Genomic DNA, 18,961 nt, shown 5'->3' on the forward strand with positions numbered 1-18,961 from the left:
TGTTCATATAAATCTGATTACAAAAGGTTAGAATGATTAAAAACCAAAAACGAACTCACAAACGTTAAAATAGTCAAAACCGACAACCGAAGGATAAAAGATAGAAACGTAAGCTTGTCCTCCTTGGTTTCTCCTCTGGAGCAGGTGTGGTGGCTGGAAAATATTATCTAAATTCGTTCATAGGGTATTAGCCCTTTATATATATGTTTATACACCTCATTCCTAATATAAAATAGGTTAAAACAAGCCCACAAGGCCCACTAGAAGACAAAATAGATGGGGTAGCTGATTCCTGAACATTCTTGGCAATCTTTGGGACATGTGGGACGTCTCATAGCGCCGCATGGATGCCTCACCTGGTCGCGTAGCGCGGCCAGGTCCTGGGTGCTTGTTTATGTATTTTCTGACTCGTTTATCTTCAAACGCGCATACTGGCTTCATCCGAATCCCGTTTGATCTGATTCTTTCTTCATTAAACTCGTTTTTTTTGCTCTCTTCAACATGGACCTATCATATACACAAACATTTAATTTCATGCAAGAAAAAGTTATATTCGTTAACGGTTTACGCACAAAACAACACAGAATCGAGATAAAACGCTGTGTGTTTTGCAACACATTAGGATTCCTATCCAACGATCTAGACATAATCTTGGGCGTGAAGAATATATTGTCTTTCTTACTTTATTTATAATTTTCTTCATATTTTTATTTTCTTTTAGCTATTTCACACACTTAACTAGAAAAAAAATAGAAAATCATCAACGGAAAGGGAGGGATTCAGACCCTCGGTACGAATAACTCGTACAACAGATTAGCAATCCGCCGCTTTCGTCCACTCAACCATCTCTCCCAATTGAAAAAGATAACTACTATGTTACATTACACATCAAGTAAGGATTAAATTATGTATTTCTTTCACATTCTTTATCGTTTTCGGACTATCAATTCCTGACACAACTTGTAATCCTGACACGAAAAATACAAGTTTTGGATCGGCTGACACGACTCGTTCGCTTAAACATGTCAACCCGAACCCGACCTGTATAAAAAATACGTCAACTCGAACCTGACCCATTAAAAAGTATGTTGACCAATTAACCTGTTTAAGAATTTTTGAGAATATAATATTTTGATTTTAGAGATAAAAAGTGTCAAATTTCAAAGTTAAAGACTTTGATTTATACTTTTTTATATATCTAAAGTTTAACTTTTAAAAGTTGGGTCTACAGGACACAAATAAAATTATGGGTTGCGTTAGGGTTGAAAAATCTCAACACGCCAACCCTAAACCTATCTACCCGCCAACCCGACACGATTGACACCCCTACATTTAATACATGTATAACTTTCGCTTTATGACACTTTTCTAAAAAAACTTGAAAAACTATAACGGTGAAGGAAGCGACCATCTCTTTTTCGATAATAATTATCCACGCTCTCTTTCATCTACGTCATTGTTATTGTGACATTCGTTATTTTCGATTTGCACTTGTATTCGTATGTGTATTGTAAATCCGATCCGTTTAACTTTTAAAAAACTAATTACATTTTAAAATATTTTTATTCACTACTCACTTGCAACATTTTTATTTTATTAGTCTCAACCATCCATTCTCTTATTATTTTCATTCTTTTGTTCTTATCTTGAACCAAATATGTGAACCTAAATTTGTTAATCAGGAATGAGAGAAAAATACACAAAAAACAGTTAGATCTATCACAAGTTATTAGAATCTATGTTTTATATGAAAAAAGAGTAATTGATTGTTATGTTATTATTAAGTCATTAGGTAATTACTCATATTCGTAAATGAACGTAAAATGAGTTGACTCGAAACATGATCCGAACACAACACGAATTTAAATGGGTAGACACGACACAAATAAAAATAGGAAAATTGGATTTTAATAATCCCAACTTAATGCAGTTGGCCAATAATAATCCAAACTTTGAAAATAGCTGTCACTGGTCCTAACTTTCACACTATTTGTTTTCATTGATACTTCGTTAAAAAAAACTTAACGGCGTTAAGTTTTTTTTCAAATTTCAAACTGATATTTTAGGGCTTTTGATCGGAATGAGAATACGAGTCGATTGATGTAAAACTTACCTCCAAACTGTGGTCCAAACAACTAAAGGATGCTTCAATTCGGGTGTGAAAGTTGGGACCAGTGACAGCTATTTTCAAAGTTGGGATTATTATTGGTCAACTGCATTAAGTTGGGATTATGAAAATCCAATTTTCCATAAAAATATGGGTTGGGTTAGGGTTAAAGAATATCAACATGAATTTAAAAGTCAACGGAAATGAATTTCGCATTTCAATCCGTTTCAAGTAAATGGTTTTAATGTTTTTCAGTGGTTCTGTGTTATTTTATCTCAATAAAACCATTTTCATCTTTATTAAAGGTTTTTGACATTCAAACACATATTTATATATTTTAGGTTTGTTTGGTTGTTTTTGGGAAAATTTACTTATTTAACCTTCTATTTTAGTTTGGATATGGAAATTTTACTTTATTTTAGTTATATGGCATTCGACATGTGGTGACCATCCTCAATCTCATACCAAGTCAAGGACTAAACCAAATCTGAACACTCGTTTAAGCACTTTAATTAACGTTTGAGCAACCGAGTTGCATGAAACACGTTATATATGAGTTTTCCTTTGCATTTTAATTCCTATATGGTTTATATGGAAGTGTGAAAACAAACATTGGCTTGAACCAGGTTTTAGATCAAAACCGAGTAAAATCAAACACTTGTCTTAATGAGCTAGTCAACGTTCAAAACCACCAAATGTTCAACCTATATTTTTAGTTATGTTTTAATTTATATTACTTATATTACTTAGGATTGTGGAAGTATTGGAACAAATTTTAGCTTGAACCAAATTTTGGATAAAAACCGAGTAAAATCAAACTTTTCATTTTAACGAGCTAATCAATGTTCAAACCAACAAAAATCATCCTAACTTCTTAGCTTGTGTTTCATTTTGTATTATTAATATTTCTTATGATTATGGTGAACCAAATTCGGTCTAATACCAAGATCGGGTTTATTTACACCAAATACTCGTTTTTAAACCCAAGTTTGGGACTTTAATTCTCTAACTTGTTTAAGTTACTGAGTTTTATTGAAGTAATTCATATATTTTAATATTACGGTAAGCTGGATTTAGAATTGGTACTTTATCAAGTCTCGAACTGACTAAATCGAACAAACCGTTAAAAGTTGGATCTTGATGCAAACATTAGCGGGATCGTGCACATGTACACTAAACCAACTTTCCTATGTAAAACTTAACAAAGGTTGAGTAAAACTAAGCATCAAAGACCCGGTTTCATGTAAATCTCATTTTATTTTATCCTTGCTTTATTTATCAACATTTTGTAAAATATAATTTAAAATCCCGAAAACCAAAGCCTTGGTTTTATGAACTATTATATCATTTATATTCCATCCTTACTCGATATTAACTCAAGGTCTTTCAATCTAGGACATGCGCGCTAAACCGAACCATCGGGCTAGCTTACTTGACAATTTATTCTAAGTTTTTATTCATCAACGTCACCTTTTTCAAGTGAGTAGTTTCATCCATGTTTTCTCTTTTATACTTCGGGGGTAGCTTGCATACTTACTCAAAGAAAAATAATTTAAGACTCAGATCCTCAAACCACAAACTCTGGGTTATGTGTTGCTTAAATAAATTGTCCGATTGTATGTTATATGCCTCATATGATTAATTGCAAAATGTTTATTGCTTTTGTTGGTTGGCCATTATCCTCATCCTCAATAAATATGATCAAACACTCCTCCTTAGAATTTGGTAGTTTACCTATTAGAAATGAGCCTCATTTACTCATGATTTATATACCTCAATTAATTGTCGTTTTTAATTATGGTTTCATATATGAGTTATGGACTTTTGACTTATATTATATATTTAAAATAGTGAAATTGCTCATTAACATATGTGTTGACAAAATATATTTTATTCAATGCTACATGTTTGATAATTGGTTGATTGAAGATTTGAAGACGTTATCTTATTTTGGACCTTTTAGGTTATTAGTTAAATGAACTATTTATTTTTTTGTATTTTTTTATTTGAATGAACAAGTTTTATTGTTATTTGACGTTGAATGAAATGGATGAGTTGTTAAAATAATGTCAATCTAATAGTGTTGTGTGCATTGAACAATCATAGTCGCGCCCCGACATGTTCCGCCGATTTAATCAGGATGTGATAGTTATGTTATTCTATCACTAACCATCATTCAACAATGAAAATATCCATCATTCAACTATTTTATAGTTTTAGTTAACTATATTATTTAATATATAATATAAAATAAAAATAACATTCTATTAAATAAAGATAAAAAATACACGACATGCATAAATTTAACTTAAAAAAACTAAATTAACATTTATATTTCAACATTAAAAATTATTAGTATGCATTTATATGATTTTTGCATATTAATAATCAATTTGAGCCACTTTGAAGCATCTCAAAACTTAGTATGGGCCATTAAAAATAAAAACTTGCGTCCCCAATTTATGTATACATCAAAACTTGCATCTCATCTCTCCATCGGCCATCTAGTGCGCAACCACCAGGGTTGGTCGAAAAAAATTTGCACCGACACTAGCATCTACCCCGGAATCATCGGGATAGCCATGTTGTGCTGGATGATTTTCACTCAGCAGCACCGCACCCATTCCGTGGGCCCTTCGTCCCCCCTAGGAAGTACAATATGATGGTGAATTACTTTATCATAGGGCACTTGCTTTTGTTACTTTAAATACCTACTCATAATGAAGTGTGTGACGAAATGCGTTCACAAAGGTGAAGGGATTGTGGTGGAATTCCTGACACCCACACACTTATTAATTTTTTTTCCATATTTTCTGTTCTGTTTGATAATTCAACAAGACAAAAACAATGTTATTAGATGTTGTTATCTTGTATTATATATGGTAGTTTAAGAGGGTGTTTGGCTGAGCTTATTTTTTTTTTTGCTTATTGCTTTTTGGAGGTGCAAAATGTCCAAAATGCCCATTCAAAAGCACCTAAAAGCACCAAATTGAAGCTTTTTTGCTTTTTGGAGGGGCATTTTGGACATTTTGCCCCTCCAAAAAGCAATAAGCAAAAAAATAAGCTTAGCCAAACACCCCCGAATTCTGTGGTCGGTGCCACTAAGGATTTTTTAATATTTTATTGGAGTTTATTAATTTCGTTCTTTTTTTAATGGTCAATTCAGATCACTAATGGACCACTGACCTACCCGATTATCTCCATTCCACTCTTAGGAGAAAAACACTTAGGTTATACGGTGTGGAAACCGTTTTGATGCCGAATTGTTGAGGTGGCGGGCGGTGCCGCCGGCAAACACCACCCCGTTATTGTCGGGGCCTCCTAAATTCACAAGTCGGTAAAATTTTGGTGGAGATTTCCCCGATGAAATTGCCGCCCAACTTCAACATCTTCTCCCTTTTCAAATAGGTGTTAATTTGTTGAATCCACATATATAAAAACATGGAATATTGAAATTTGAAGATGAGATCGGAACTTACAAGCCATGGTGCCATGGGGGTGGGGTTATGCAAAAGAAAGTGTACTTTTTTAATACTATATGTTTCAATTTAATATTTTAATTATAATTTTTTTTAAACTTTTATAATTATTTAAATAAGTTAAATAACTTTTAGTTAATAACTTTTTTTTGATAATTTTCTTAAAAAAACTAAATACATAGGTCTGTATAATATTTTTTTATGAACATCTTGATATAAATTTAACGAAAACATATTTGTTTTAGAAAGAAAAAAAGTAAAAAAAAAAATTTGGTCTTATAAACAACCTTGACATGTGTTTTGACCGATGTTATTTTAATAATTATTTTATTGAAAATAGAGGAAAGTAGTGAATTGGTAACAATTTCCTTGATGTTGTGAAAGAAAGTAGAGTTAAGTGATGTGATGTAGCGCTAACTTGACACTATAAAGTGAGAAGCAAAGTGATATCTACACCTTATAGTCTTATAGGTGAGAAAACTTACTGGCTCAACAACCCCCTCTTTTTTGTCTCAAGTGATACTTGAACCTAAAACACCCACATTTTAAATATAATTATTTACCTTTTAAATAAGTTTATTAAATAAATTAGCTTCGACTAGCCGTAGCAACGCCCGATTTTTATCAAGTTTTGTTTTAAAAATGTTTTTTGGGTTTTGTTCTAGATCTAGTGCTGTAATAAAGTCGATGTTTGATGGCGGTCTCACTACATTCTTACTAAGAAGTCTATAAACAATTTGTACATGCCTAAAACACATATGATAATAGTTATATATTTTAATTAGATGCGATACAAGTCTTATATTAAAAAAGAGAAAAGAAGGAGACAATCAAGCAAACAAATGAACATTATTAACGATCATATCAATCAACATTTCGTCGCTAAAATAACATCCAGTCTGAAGTAAAAGTCAGATATGTGGAGAGTATTTGCGAAGGAAGGGAAAACACACCAGATCCACAACCCTCGGAGCAGTGAGTCCACCTCGTTCATCCATACTTAACATTTGTTTATCATTTACGTTCCATTCAAAGCATTGTATGAGTGCGGAAATCATCACCGGGAGTTGTCTCATAGTCATATTAATACCGGGACAACTTCTCCTCCCACTTCCAAAAAGCAAAAGTTGAAAGTTTTGGCCCCTAACATCTAAAGAGGTTTTAAGAACGCCATCTTCTAGAAACCTCTCTGGCTTAAACTCTAAAGGATTCTCCCAGTACTTGTGGTTTCTTCCAATTGACCAATTGTTAACAAACAATATGGATCCAGCAGGAATGTCATATCCAGCTTTAACACTCACATTTTTGTTTGTCTTCCCTATCAACATCGGAATTGGTGGATGAAGTCGGAAGGCTTCTTTTATGATTGCTTGAATGTAATGCAGGTTTGGCGCATCTGACTCCTTAACTAACCTCATGTTTCCCACGAGTGCATCGATCTCTTGTTTTGCTCTTTCCATGACTTTAGGGTTATTGATAAGTTCTACTAACGTCCATTCCATGATTACAGGAGATGTATCTGTTCCAGCTGTAATAAAATCCTACAAAAATAATTTTATTTAAATATTTTTAACATAACATACTTTAACATAATTATTTACACAAAATTTCGGGTTCTTGTTAGGTTTAACATGTAAACCCGTAAAAACGACTCGTTTAACAGCTTAATAGTGACAAGAACAACTACGATTATAAACGAGATGATCACATGATAGAGAAACATAAATAAAACCTAATAAGCTCCCATATATGACTAAACATCTGGTTGATATGCTTTAAAACATCAAGGATAATTAAATTTACCAAAATCAAGGCTTTGATGTGGTTTCTAGTAATCTTAATCTCAGTTTTCTCATCCTCCAAAACATCCAGCAACAAGTCTAGAAAATCCTTCCCTTTGCCATATTTACCCTTCCCTTCTTTTCTTCTCATTTGCTCCCTTTGAGATATGATCTTTTCAACCAAAGCATCATACCTTGTACGTATATCCTCGTACCTCTTCTTAAACCCTTGCAAATCTAACTTCCTGCAAAACCATATAAAATCCGAAACATTAAACTCTCCGAATATCGTTGTCACTTCCCGTACAAGGTTTTTAACTTCTTCCGCTTCACTTTTGTTCGCGGAACATCGAATACCCATCATCATTTGACATATAACATTGTTTGATATCTTTAACAACTCGTTTGTCATATTCACACTCTCGTTTTGTTTCGCTTTCACCGTTAACGTTCGTAGAACCTCGTGTATTTCACTAGTTCGGATAGGGAGAAAATGGCCAAGATTCTGGATTCCCAGAAGCTCGACAGTTGATATTTTCTTTATAAATTTCCAGTAAGGTCCGTACGGTGCAAACGCAAAGGCGACACCGTACGTGACATGATCAACTGCTAAAGTGTGTTTTCTATTAGAGAAAGCTAGGTCGTTTTTCTGGAGCAATTCTTGGGCTAGTTCGGGAGTGTCCGCAATGACACACGACACCGAACCGAGGCGGATGTGGATTAGGGGGCCGTAGCGGGCAGAGAGGCGTTGGAATGACTGGTGGATGAGAGGACCGAGGTGGTGTAGGTGGCCGATAATCGGCAAAGATGGGGGGCTTGGTGGGAGACGATGGTTTGGTTTCCTTTTGGAGAATAATAATACGAACAATGAGGATATGATCAAGACTAAAGCTATTACTACGGGAGTAACATGTTGCAACATTTGGAATGTATTCATGGTACGATGTATTGATTGTACTAGGGATGTTGATCTATGTGATTTATTTATAAGATGAAAACTTGTGTGTTAGGTACATGCAGGATACCACCTTCCTTCACCTAAAACGTACGTAGACGTAAAAAATGAATTCAATGAAGAGGTAGATAATGTGAAGGGTGATTTGACTATCCACGTTCTACAAAAATTAGTTTCAAATATAAATTAATTTTCTTATAAGGCTATATATGGTATGCACTGAATGAGCTATAAAATGGGGTGTTTTATGCCTTGTGACGCTCAGCAAGCGAAGAAAAGGTTTTTATTTTACGGGTGTAATGGTGTTGTAGTCTAATATGTTTGTGTGTGTATATATATATATAACACACACATAATAATATAATAATAATATTTCAAACAAACAAGTTGGCGACAAAAACATCTCGCCCAGCCCAAATTCGCCGCTGTTGTCGCCCCGGGGGCAGTGTTCTCGCCCAATTTCGCCCCTAATCTCCCAAATGTGTAGCCCACTACACATAACCTAAATATATATCAAAAGGGGAGGGTTAACATACAATAATAAGTTATCGTACATTAGGTACGCGAGACTATGCGCCACCCGATCCCAATTGCAATTAAAACTACGCGGTGACATAATTGTAATTAAATCAAAAAATACTTCTCGCACAACCGATCGTCATTTGCTGCAAGCCTTCAACCATAATCAAATCATCCACAAAACTAAAGCATAATCAAAATTGATAAACCCATTATCACTATAGTTTAATAATATTCAAATTGATCAAAAATTGTTGATTTAATCAATTGAATTGATGTGTAAGAGGCTTTAGAATCATTAATCGATTATGAAATTGCAGAATAATACACTTAATTGAGCTATGATTAGGGTTCATGTTTAAACGTTCTGCACAAAACTTTAAACGTTCTGGACTTTTTTTACAGAACTTCTAAACTTTTTGTACAAAACTTCTAAATTTTTTTGTCTAGAACTTCTAAAGTAAAAAGTTTAGACCAAAATGAACACCAAAATGAACAAAAAGTTTAAACGTTCTGACCAAAATGAACACTAAAAATGAACAAAAAGTTTAAACGTTCAACTAATACGTTCTGACCAAAACTACAAATTTAAAAGTTCTGACCAAAATGAACACTAAAATGAACAAAATGTTTAAACGTTCAACTAATATATGTTCTGACCAAAACCACAAGTTTAAACGTTCTGACAAAAATGAACACCAAAATGGCATAAAAAGTTTAAACGTTCAACTAATACGTTCTGACCAAAACCACAAGTTTAAACGTTCTGACCAAAACGAACATTCAAAAAATTAATCGATTGAAGCTTTAAATTGATGATCAATTGGATCAATTTCAAGGTTAATTGATCAATTAGGTTGATGTAAATCGATCAATTCTCATCGATTTTGATTATCATGTACAAGTATCTGATGGTTTGTGTGAAATTTGATTATATTTCTGATCTTGGTCTGCAATTTAGGAGTCGATGTATGATCGTGGTTGATGAGCGAAGGATTTAATTAGGGACGGAATATGATTTGAAGAAAATTACAATCTTGCCACCGCGTGTTTTCATAAATCGACGTTCCAGACACTCGCGTACCTATTGTACGATAAGGGATTATTGTATTGGATCCTTTATCTATATCAAAATAGGGCAAAATCTATAATTTATGCATGCATGGTTTCTATTTGTCCTACACAACCCCTTCAATCTACATACATATATATACGGAGTTCTCTAATTCAATATATAGTGATAAACACAAAACATTTAACAGCAAAACCAATGGATATACCGTTATAAGGTATACACCAAAAGTAAAACATCTGCTAAATATTTATAAAAAACATGTATGAAAATAATTTGAAAAATCTCATTACTTGATATGCTCTTCAAGTCCAATTACTGAATTACACAGGATCTGCAAGAAATCCACTAATCTTTTACACAAATTTAATGTTAATAAATTGAAATACCCGGATATCACGAATCAAAATAACTACTCTCCAACTTTCTTTTTCACCTTTCTATGGGATTCACGGTTTCAAAACGGACTATTCGGATTTATTATGGAAGTAGGGTATATTTGAGGTTTAATCACTTAGGGATATTTTTTTGTAGGTGTGTTAAGTGATGACTCGGATAATGTAAGAGGAGGTGGTAAAAAACATTAATTATGTGTTACTAGCTGGTAAATAAGGGTGACGTGTCAAGAGCTCACGTGGCACATGTTATTTCTATCAATTGATATTTTGCGAACCTTAGACCATCCATAGTCGTCGCATAATATCAACGTTTTGGGCTATAACGCCGGGGGCACACCGGCCCCCCGGACGTTTTGGGACTTTTTTTTACGCGTTATACACAAAACGTTGCAAAATGGCTCCAAAATCAAAAAATCTAGCCGTTGGGCTTGGGTTACTGTTGGGGAGCCGTTGGGATTTCATAAAAAAACATTTTTATTAACTAAATCTATACTAAAAACGAAACCAAACCTCATTTTTTTACACATTCCTTTCTACCACTTCTCTACCAAATATATTTTTACACAATTATTTCTATTACAATACTACCAAATTGTTTCCGAATAACAAACAAAACGTTCTCGTTTTCGGTCAATTTTCCCGTCAAGGCAACACAAGCAACCAAAATCCACAACCGAACTCATCTACCGCCCCGATGCCATGTAAGGCCCCGTTACCGGTGCCTCACATTTGGACGTTGGATTTACTCATTAACATAGTTCTAATAATCAGAGTTAATAAAAACATTCACGGATTATTAAAATATTCATAAAACACTACACATTAATCCATAACTTGTCTTATCAAATATATTGTCTTTCAAATCAAAACATAAATTATAAAACGACTTGGGTCTTCGCATGCCAGTCTCTTATTCGTTTGCCACGTGTTCCCCTCAAGCGAGCTGCTTCATTCTACTTACCTGCGTGCATACTAAAAGTCAGTTACACTGAGTGAGTTCTAGTTAATCATACAACATACAATACATTCATTACTTCATACTTTCGTACATACTTTATATTCTCGTGCTTCGTTCATAATATATATACTTACCTTCATACTTTATTCTAAATTCTACTTTACATTATTCTATTCTTGTAGGTTCCCAGCCGGATCTACACAGGAGTATCTCGTAACACGAGGGTGCGGAATCCCCACGTAATACGATACGAGCGTAAGATATATAATACGTTGAACCGATAAACAAACACACGTCACAATACTAATAAACACGATTGTATTGCAACACTTCAACACGTGATATCAATAATCACCAATACACGTTCGGAAAAAACCTTAATCAAAATAAGCCGAAGTGAGGTTTATATAACCTTGACAACTTCGCCTAACATACAAGGCGAAGTTGTCATAACTTCGCTTATCTCCAAGTTCGCCTACATCCCAGGCGAACTTGTGTAAATCAATATTCAAAACCAAAACAAACAATCTAACACGATTACAGATACATACAAAACACGAGATACTAAACTACTGACATTATGCATCAACAGACTCCCCCTTGGCAGTAGCTTCATATCTCTATCTTCATTCTCGTGTCTAGTAATCCCAAAAATCTCGTGTCACCCGTCTTCAAGCATGAACGCCCTCTCTTACACATACAGAGACCACCCTCTGGTACTTCTTGGCTTCATCTTTCCACGCAGGAATATAGAATATCTTCTTATCGTTTAGTACCTGCAAATCAGCTTGAGACAAATTTACCAAGTGCATGGGATCATACACTCTCAGAATTTCCTGTTCGTCTTCATCTTCCATAACCGCTTTAGCTGTTTGGCTATCAACGTACCACCACTTGAGACTCTTTAAAACATCCTTGGGCATTGTCTTCATCGGCACTTCTTTCAAACACCGAATCGGCTTATATTTCATCACCATCCAAGATTTGCCATCAGCTCGCATTCCTCTTTCCTTATCTTCAACTAGCTTCCCTTTCTGAGGCTTTAACAACTCAAACTTCTTCTCTTTCACACTTTATTTCCACACAATCTTCCCAATTATTCTGGCCATATTGTCATCACTCCTATTAATCAATCTCAATCTAGCCAAATCCTTCACCTCACACTCAGGCAAGGCATTGAGAGATCTCAACGTCCTCTTAAAATACTGAATCCCATCAAAGCATTTAATCACAAATAACTTTAGCTGCTCATCATACAGCCATCAAATAATACCTTTCTTCGACTCAACATACCCTTTGATATTGTAACTCTTTTTGAACATTGTTGGAACCGCTGGCTTCTTTGTCTTAACAAACCACTGAGCGTAGCCTTCTTTCCATCTCGGCTGTTCTTCCCACTCAGACTCATCAGACACATCCATATCTTGACCCACATTTACCTTGTCAACGTCTGGAATATCATGTTCTACACTATCATCCACAATCTCACCTTCTTCTATCTCACTATCAATCACAATCTGTTCTCCTATCTTTTCAATCTCCTCAATAGTTAACACATCATCGGTTAAATCATCACCATCACCCAACAGTTCCTCATCATCAACAACCACGCATTTTCACCACTTGATCCACCTGCCGTTCCAGTTGACTCCCCCTGAGATGTGGAAGTCCCAAGAGTTTGTTCAGTTCTTGGCAACTCACCACATGCACCTTCCGATGCATTGGGATCATCTTCTCTATCCTGTCTCTTCTTGGTTCTCAACTCGTCGCCCTTGCAGCTCGTCTCCCCCTGAGATGCTAAGAACTGTTTTAGAGCATCAAATAGTTTACCGTGTTCAACAAGGAGGGACGATTGGATCTGATTTTCTGCTACAAGTCGCTGGATAGCATGAGTCTGGATTAGATTGATCCTTGACTGTTCAGCAACTACCCGTTCAAGAGCCGCTATCCTTTCAGAATCAGACAAGGCAGCATCAAAATCAAAACGCATGTGAGAAACGTCTTGAGCATAAGGTGGAGGTATTCCCAGACTGGCTGGAGTATCAGAAGCAGGCTGAACAGTAACCGCGGGTGGTATTGTGACAGATAACCCCGCAGTAGCAACCAACGTTGACTCAACAAATCTTGCAACAACCTCCGATGGAGTAACAGTAGGAGGTGGCAAGGAAACTATCTCCGGAGCAGAAAACTGAAACGTGGTTGGTGGAATACCAAATGATGATGACGTTGTTACCAAGGGAACACTGGAGGTAATCGGTACTGTCACAGTCATCGAAGCAGGAACCATAGTCATACCAGATAACGAGGGTGGAGAGAAACGAGCCACCCTTGAGCTTTCACCAACTCCGGAACCCTCACCAGTTCCGACCTTCTTCGATCGTCATATCAACTGGTCTAACTCCTCCTCGAAGTCAGATTCACTTTCATCCGAGTCTTTCTTTCTCTTGCCATGTATTCTTTCTTGTCTGACCAGAATCTGTTGTGCTTCAGCGATATCATCAGCGGAGGAGTCAGAGTCGGTTCTCTCAGAATCTGCTACAGACGTAGCTACCATCGAAACATTCACACCAGATGTCTCAGCTACTGGGGCTCGAACCTCAGCAGCTGGATCAATTTGTTCCATGTCAAAGAACCCTTGGCCACCAAAGGCTGCTTCAAGATCGACCTGTTCTTCCGGAGCTGCAATAGGATCAGCAGGCAGTGCTTGCTGTACAGGTGGTTGAGGAACATCAGCCTGTTGCGGTGCCGGGTCACGAAATTCATCTCCTAGAGGAGCAATATAAGCAGGGTTCACCAAATAACCAAACAATGCAGTGTGTCGCGGACGAAGCTCTGGTTTGCTACGAGCACTTGACGACCTGCATTGCGCAAAGATTCTCTTACTTACACTCTCAACATAACGGATAGGGCGTCGTTGAGGCAGCGTAGGGGCTACATGATTCAAAATCATCTGTAAAAATCTCGGGTACATTAAAAATCTTTCCCTGGCGACCGCGCGTCTCTGACGATCAATTTCATAAAACACCATCTGACTAAAGATGTAGGGCTTATTGTAAGTCAGGGCTGTCATTTCAGATTGTATCGTTGCCCCCATACCGTCAGTTCCAGCTTTACGACCAGACATGCACACTATCATCACGTGCATCAGAAAACGCCACTGATCTAATAAAAATCCCTTTCTCCTTTGAGTGTCACCCAACGGACCCGAATAGCCCATATGTAGAAATGCACCATCTCTGAATGGAGCCGGAAAATCTGTTGGATCATCTGTAGTTTCAGCCCCGAACTGCAAGGCGACTCTGATTTGATCTGCCGAGAACTGCACCACCTGATTGTTCACTGTAGCGCACATAACCGGAGGATCAACTCTACAGTCATATTCTACCGTTCGCCAAAAGTCTTCAATATTTGTTAGAGAAATGGGAAGAGTAGTAGTGATGGCGTGAAAAATACGCGAGCGAACAAGGAAGGATATGATCTCGCGATAGTCGTCGTTACCACTAGCATCCGGATCCAAAGTGATATACATGTTGTGACCCGGAAAGAACTGTCGGTTGTTGTCACCACCTTCGTCACCACCAGCACCACCAGCCCCTGCCACAGTAGCCATATCTGCACAACAAACGGTCTAAGTTAGAACATTTACGAAGCAGATCGTAACTTCGCCTTTTACCATGAGCGAAGTTATGATAACATCTCATGTGCAGGCGAAGTTAGCCATATGGCGAAGTTGAGTACAACTTCGCCCTAAACCTTAACTTCGCCTGAGAACATCTAACCAGAACTTTTAAATAATATTAGCTTAAGCAGGCGAAGTTAAACCTAAGGCGAAGTTGAGGATAACTTCGCCTAACCCTAACTTCGCCTAAGAACAACCAGACTATTTAATTATTTAAGAAAAACTTGAGCATGCGAAGTTAGACCTAGGGCGAAGTTGAGAACAACTTCGCCTAAACCCTAACTTCGCCTGAATCTGAAACGGCGTATAACTGAGGTCCGATCATGGTTTTGTTTGGTGTATTTGAGAATGAAAACATGAAAAGATGTTTCTATTGAGATCTAGAAGACCAAATGGGTTACAAACACAGTAAAAACAGATAGTTTATCGAGTGTTTAAAGGTTAGCACAAACTATGTCACAAATCGAATCACCAAGGCCTCTGATTATCACCATTAATATGAATTACATGTTATACCGATCCTACATACCTTTAACACGGACTAGAAACAGATAATAATGAGGTTCGAATCGAGGTACAAGTACGCCGAGGGTTAGAAGAGAGTGGGTTTGAGTTCGCCTAGGTTTGAAGGTTTGTAAAGAGTTTGACCAAGTTAACCCTTTATATAGGTTTGAAAATACATGGGCGAAGTTAAGATTAACTTCGCCCCTGTGACAACTTCGCTGGTCAACTTCGCTGTGATAATAACTTCACCTGATCCAACTTCTTAATAAACAACATTGCCTTAAATTAGATTAAAGAGTAAGGGATCAAAATTAGTAACCAAGTGTTTATTAAAACGTACCATGGTATAAAACATAAAATAAAGTAAAGATAATTAATTAAACGGGATCAAATTTTAGTCTTGACGAGGACCTGCATGTTTTAGAAAAGATCCGAACAGGAATCATACTAATTAAGTGGCTGTCACATAGATCCATGTTCAGCGGTATTATGACATAAAGAAACAGGTTGTAAGCAGATATAAAACTTAGTATGGTTTTCATCGCTTTTGTGATATGGATTAGGTTCAATTAAGCTCAAACTTTAGATGGACATCACATGAGAGATTGTGATGCCTCCTATCTATTCTCAAAGCGTATTTGGCTTTTCCCAAGTCACCCCGAGTTGACCTCGACCCGTAGTGTCTGATTAAACAGTAAGTACATATCGATCTTTAGAGTCTTCTTCCCGTTCTCTTTCTTGCCTCGTGATTGATATTTGAAACAATATAAGCTACAGAAGGCTTAACAACATTTTTTTTTAATAAAGATATTAATACAGCTTCAAATAATAGACGACTGCAACTCCCGAATCTGGATCACTGCAGGTACTTGACACACCATCTTCTCGGGAATCAGAACACTCACGGGCTCGTGTATGACTGGGTAATCACTTTTCTGCCTATCATTCGGAAAGATGTATATGGAGACATGCACAACTCAGAATGATTCTCCACATTAAATTGAGGAGATTTAGTTTGTATCACTTCTACTTTTACGCACCATAGAAAGCTACCATAACTTACAATGGCTGTTCTAGAGTCTTTTAGGCCTAATAACTTCACTAGTTAAGCACACAGAATTAGCGTTTCTATCACTTTCCATGGTTGGATCAATTTTCTTTTAAACATTGTATTGAAACTTCTTACGAAGTTATAGACTTGAAAAATTATATCATCTCCCCAAAAAAAATTTTAAATTCTATCACCCCGATCAAGTCAAAGTCTTCAGGTAAACGGCTATCCTAAAGATCCAATGGATCAGCTGGACCGACCACATACGAGTATGTGTCCTTCTAACTAAGTATGAACTACTATTTTTCAGCGAAAAAATAAAAACCCATCATAAACCGCCCCGGTCACTTTCAGTCATCTGGTTAATGGCTATCCTCATAATCTACTAGTAGAAGTAAGGACCAAACATATCCGAAGATGTGTCATTCAAACTTAAGCAACCGACATAATTTTAAGCGATGATGTTTTTTTTTTAAATAAAACAGAAAACAAGGTTACCCGGGATTAATCATCCCATTTAGCTCAACAAAATTTTGAAAACGGGATCAGTCAAACGCTTTAGCAAAAAGATCGGCGAAATTATCCAAAGAATCAACTTTTTCAAGCACAATTAATTTCTTCTCAGCACAATCCCGTATAAAATGATGACGAATGTCAATATGTTTAGTTTTGTTGTGTTTGACGGGATTGTTAGTTACTGAGATTGCAGCAGTGTTATCGATGCAAATAGGAGTTTGAGTGAAATTCAGACCGTAATCGCGCAATTGCTGTTGTATCCATAGAACCTGGGAGCAGCAGTTTGATGCTGCCATGTACTCTGCTTCACAGGTGGAAATGGCTACTGAGGTCTGCTTCTTGCACTGCCACGACACCAATCTTACTCCCAGAAACTGACATCCACCGGTTGTTGACTTCCTGTTCTGATTGCAACCACCATAGTCAGAATCTGTGTAATGTCACACCCCCAAATTTCCACTAACGGAGTTTTACCGTAAGGCGGGTGACAAACCAGGATCCGAACACATTAATCACACCAAACGATATCTACATGGTCTTAAAAGTTTTAACAAATCAAAATAAAATGTTCAGAGTACTTAAGTGCTAGAGCGGAAGCTAAACAAAGTGCGGGAGCCATCTCCCAAACAAGTTTAAATAATTCATGGCGCTACAAGCGCAAAACCAATATCAAATAAATGTTTTCAAACTTAAACCAATGCGAGTCCATGCATGCAATGTTATCCTAATCCAAGTGCTTGCTAGTGAACTGAGGAAAACATGCTAAAAAGAGTCAACACATATGGTTGGTGAGATCACAGGTTTTCAAAGTAAGTTATGCTCTATCAGTTCATAAATATTTATAAATAAAAGTGGCCCATGGTTAACTACACTTAGTTAACTCGTTGCCGCATAGTGTTATGTGTCCATCACGACCGAAGCTGACTAGTTATTGCCTCAAGTCAAGTATTGCCAAAACTTAACAATGTTTGGTCAAAGTTACACCCCGTTCGACCTCCAGTCGAGAATAATGCAGGGTGAGGTTTGTCAAACCCAATAGTACTATTTAAATTTACCACGCCAGTTAACCTTAGTTAACGGTCCGATGTTCGTGAGGACTTTCCATGGCAAAGAAACACTACGTTATAAGCAACCAAACGGTTGTGTAAAGATTTAGAGCAAGTAAAGTAAAACAGTTTTGCATGTTTCCTCCCCCAAAGGAAGAGTATAAAAGTGGGGCCGTAAACTCACCTTGTTGGTGCTTCGGGTATTACACAAATCCGACCGAAGTAAATGCGTCACGTGCTAAGACCCTAAAAATGCAAGTACGTAAGTAACTTGTGGGATGGTTCCTAGAACCACTAGTATCCAACAATCTCCCATTGTTTTTAAAAAGACTTTTGACCAAAGTTTGACTTTTGTTGACTTTGACTAAAGTTGGCTTTGACTAAAGTTGACTTTGACTAAAGTTTTGACCTTTGACTAAAATATTGACCTTTGACTAAAAGGTTGGACTTAGAATGTTTACCTTATAATTCTAGTCACACTTAATCAATCATCAAGTATACACACTTAGCCATATTCCATGCAATTCTATGATCAATACACTTTCACAACATCACAAGCAAGACTAACTATTTAGTCAACTAGTTCTAAGTTGACTTAAAAAGTCAAAGTTCTAATTTACCACAACTAACATATCACAATTTGTTATCTCAATTCAACCAACACCTTTATCACCTTTAACAATTTATACCACCTAAACCGATTTTTCTCATCAATCAAAACTCACAATTAAATTACCAAATATATCACACATGTACACATCAGTATTAGGTTCAACATATATTTTTCTCACAATTTTTGGATTTACCAATTCGTCCAGAATATTCATATACTACAACAACATGATTTATATTTCTACAACAACATAGCAGTAATCAAAAATTTGTCAAAAATTCCA

The 18,961-nt window shown here is 36.4% G+C and overlaps 1 protein-coding gene across 1 annotated transcript; it reads right to left on the reverse strand.

Moving 5' to 3' along the window:
• Positions 1–6,390: 6,390 nt before the first annotated feature.
• LOC143557978 (cytochrome P450 93B2-like) lies at positions 6,391–8,304 on the reverse strand. The gene is made up of 2 exons (XM_077046916.1): positions 7,390–8,304; positions 6,391–7,127 (listed from the first exon to the last, which is right to left on the reverse strand). The coding sequence occupies exons 1-2, from the start codon at positions 8,302–8,304 to the stop codon at positions 6,498–6,500; spliced, it is 1,545 nt and encodes a 514-aa protein (XP_076903031.1). The 3' UTR covers positions 6,391–6,497.
• Positions 8,305–18,961: the final 10,657 nt, after the last annotated feature.

The sequence above is a fragment of the Bidens hawaiensis genome, unplaced genomic scaffold (assembly GCF_021521415.1).
Source record: "Bidens hawaiensis isolate Kalapana, Puna unplaced genomic scaffold, B.hawaiensis_p1.1 tig00019312_1, whole genome shotgun sequence".
NCBI lineage: Eukaryota > Viridiplantae > Streptophyta > Magnoliopsida > Asterales > Asteraceae > Bidens > Bidens hawaiensis.

Coding starts and splice junctions, on each gene's coding strand:
- LOC143557978 (XM_077046916.1), bottom strand. CDS start 8,304: ATGAATACATTCCAAATGTTGCAACATGTTACTCCCGTAGTAATAGCT. Junction 7,128..7,389: donor ACATCAAAGCCTTGATTTTG/GTAAATTTAATT, acceptor TTATTTTTGTAG/GATTTTATTACAGCTGGAAC.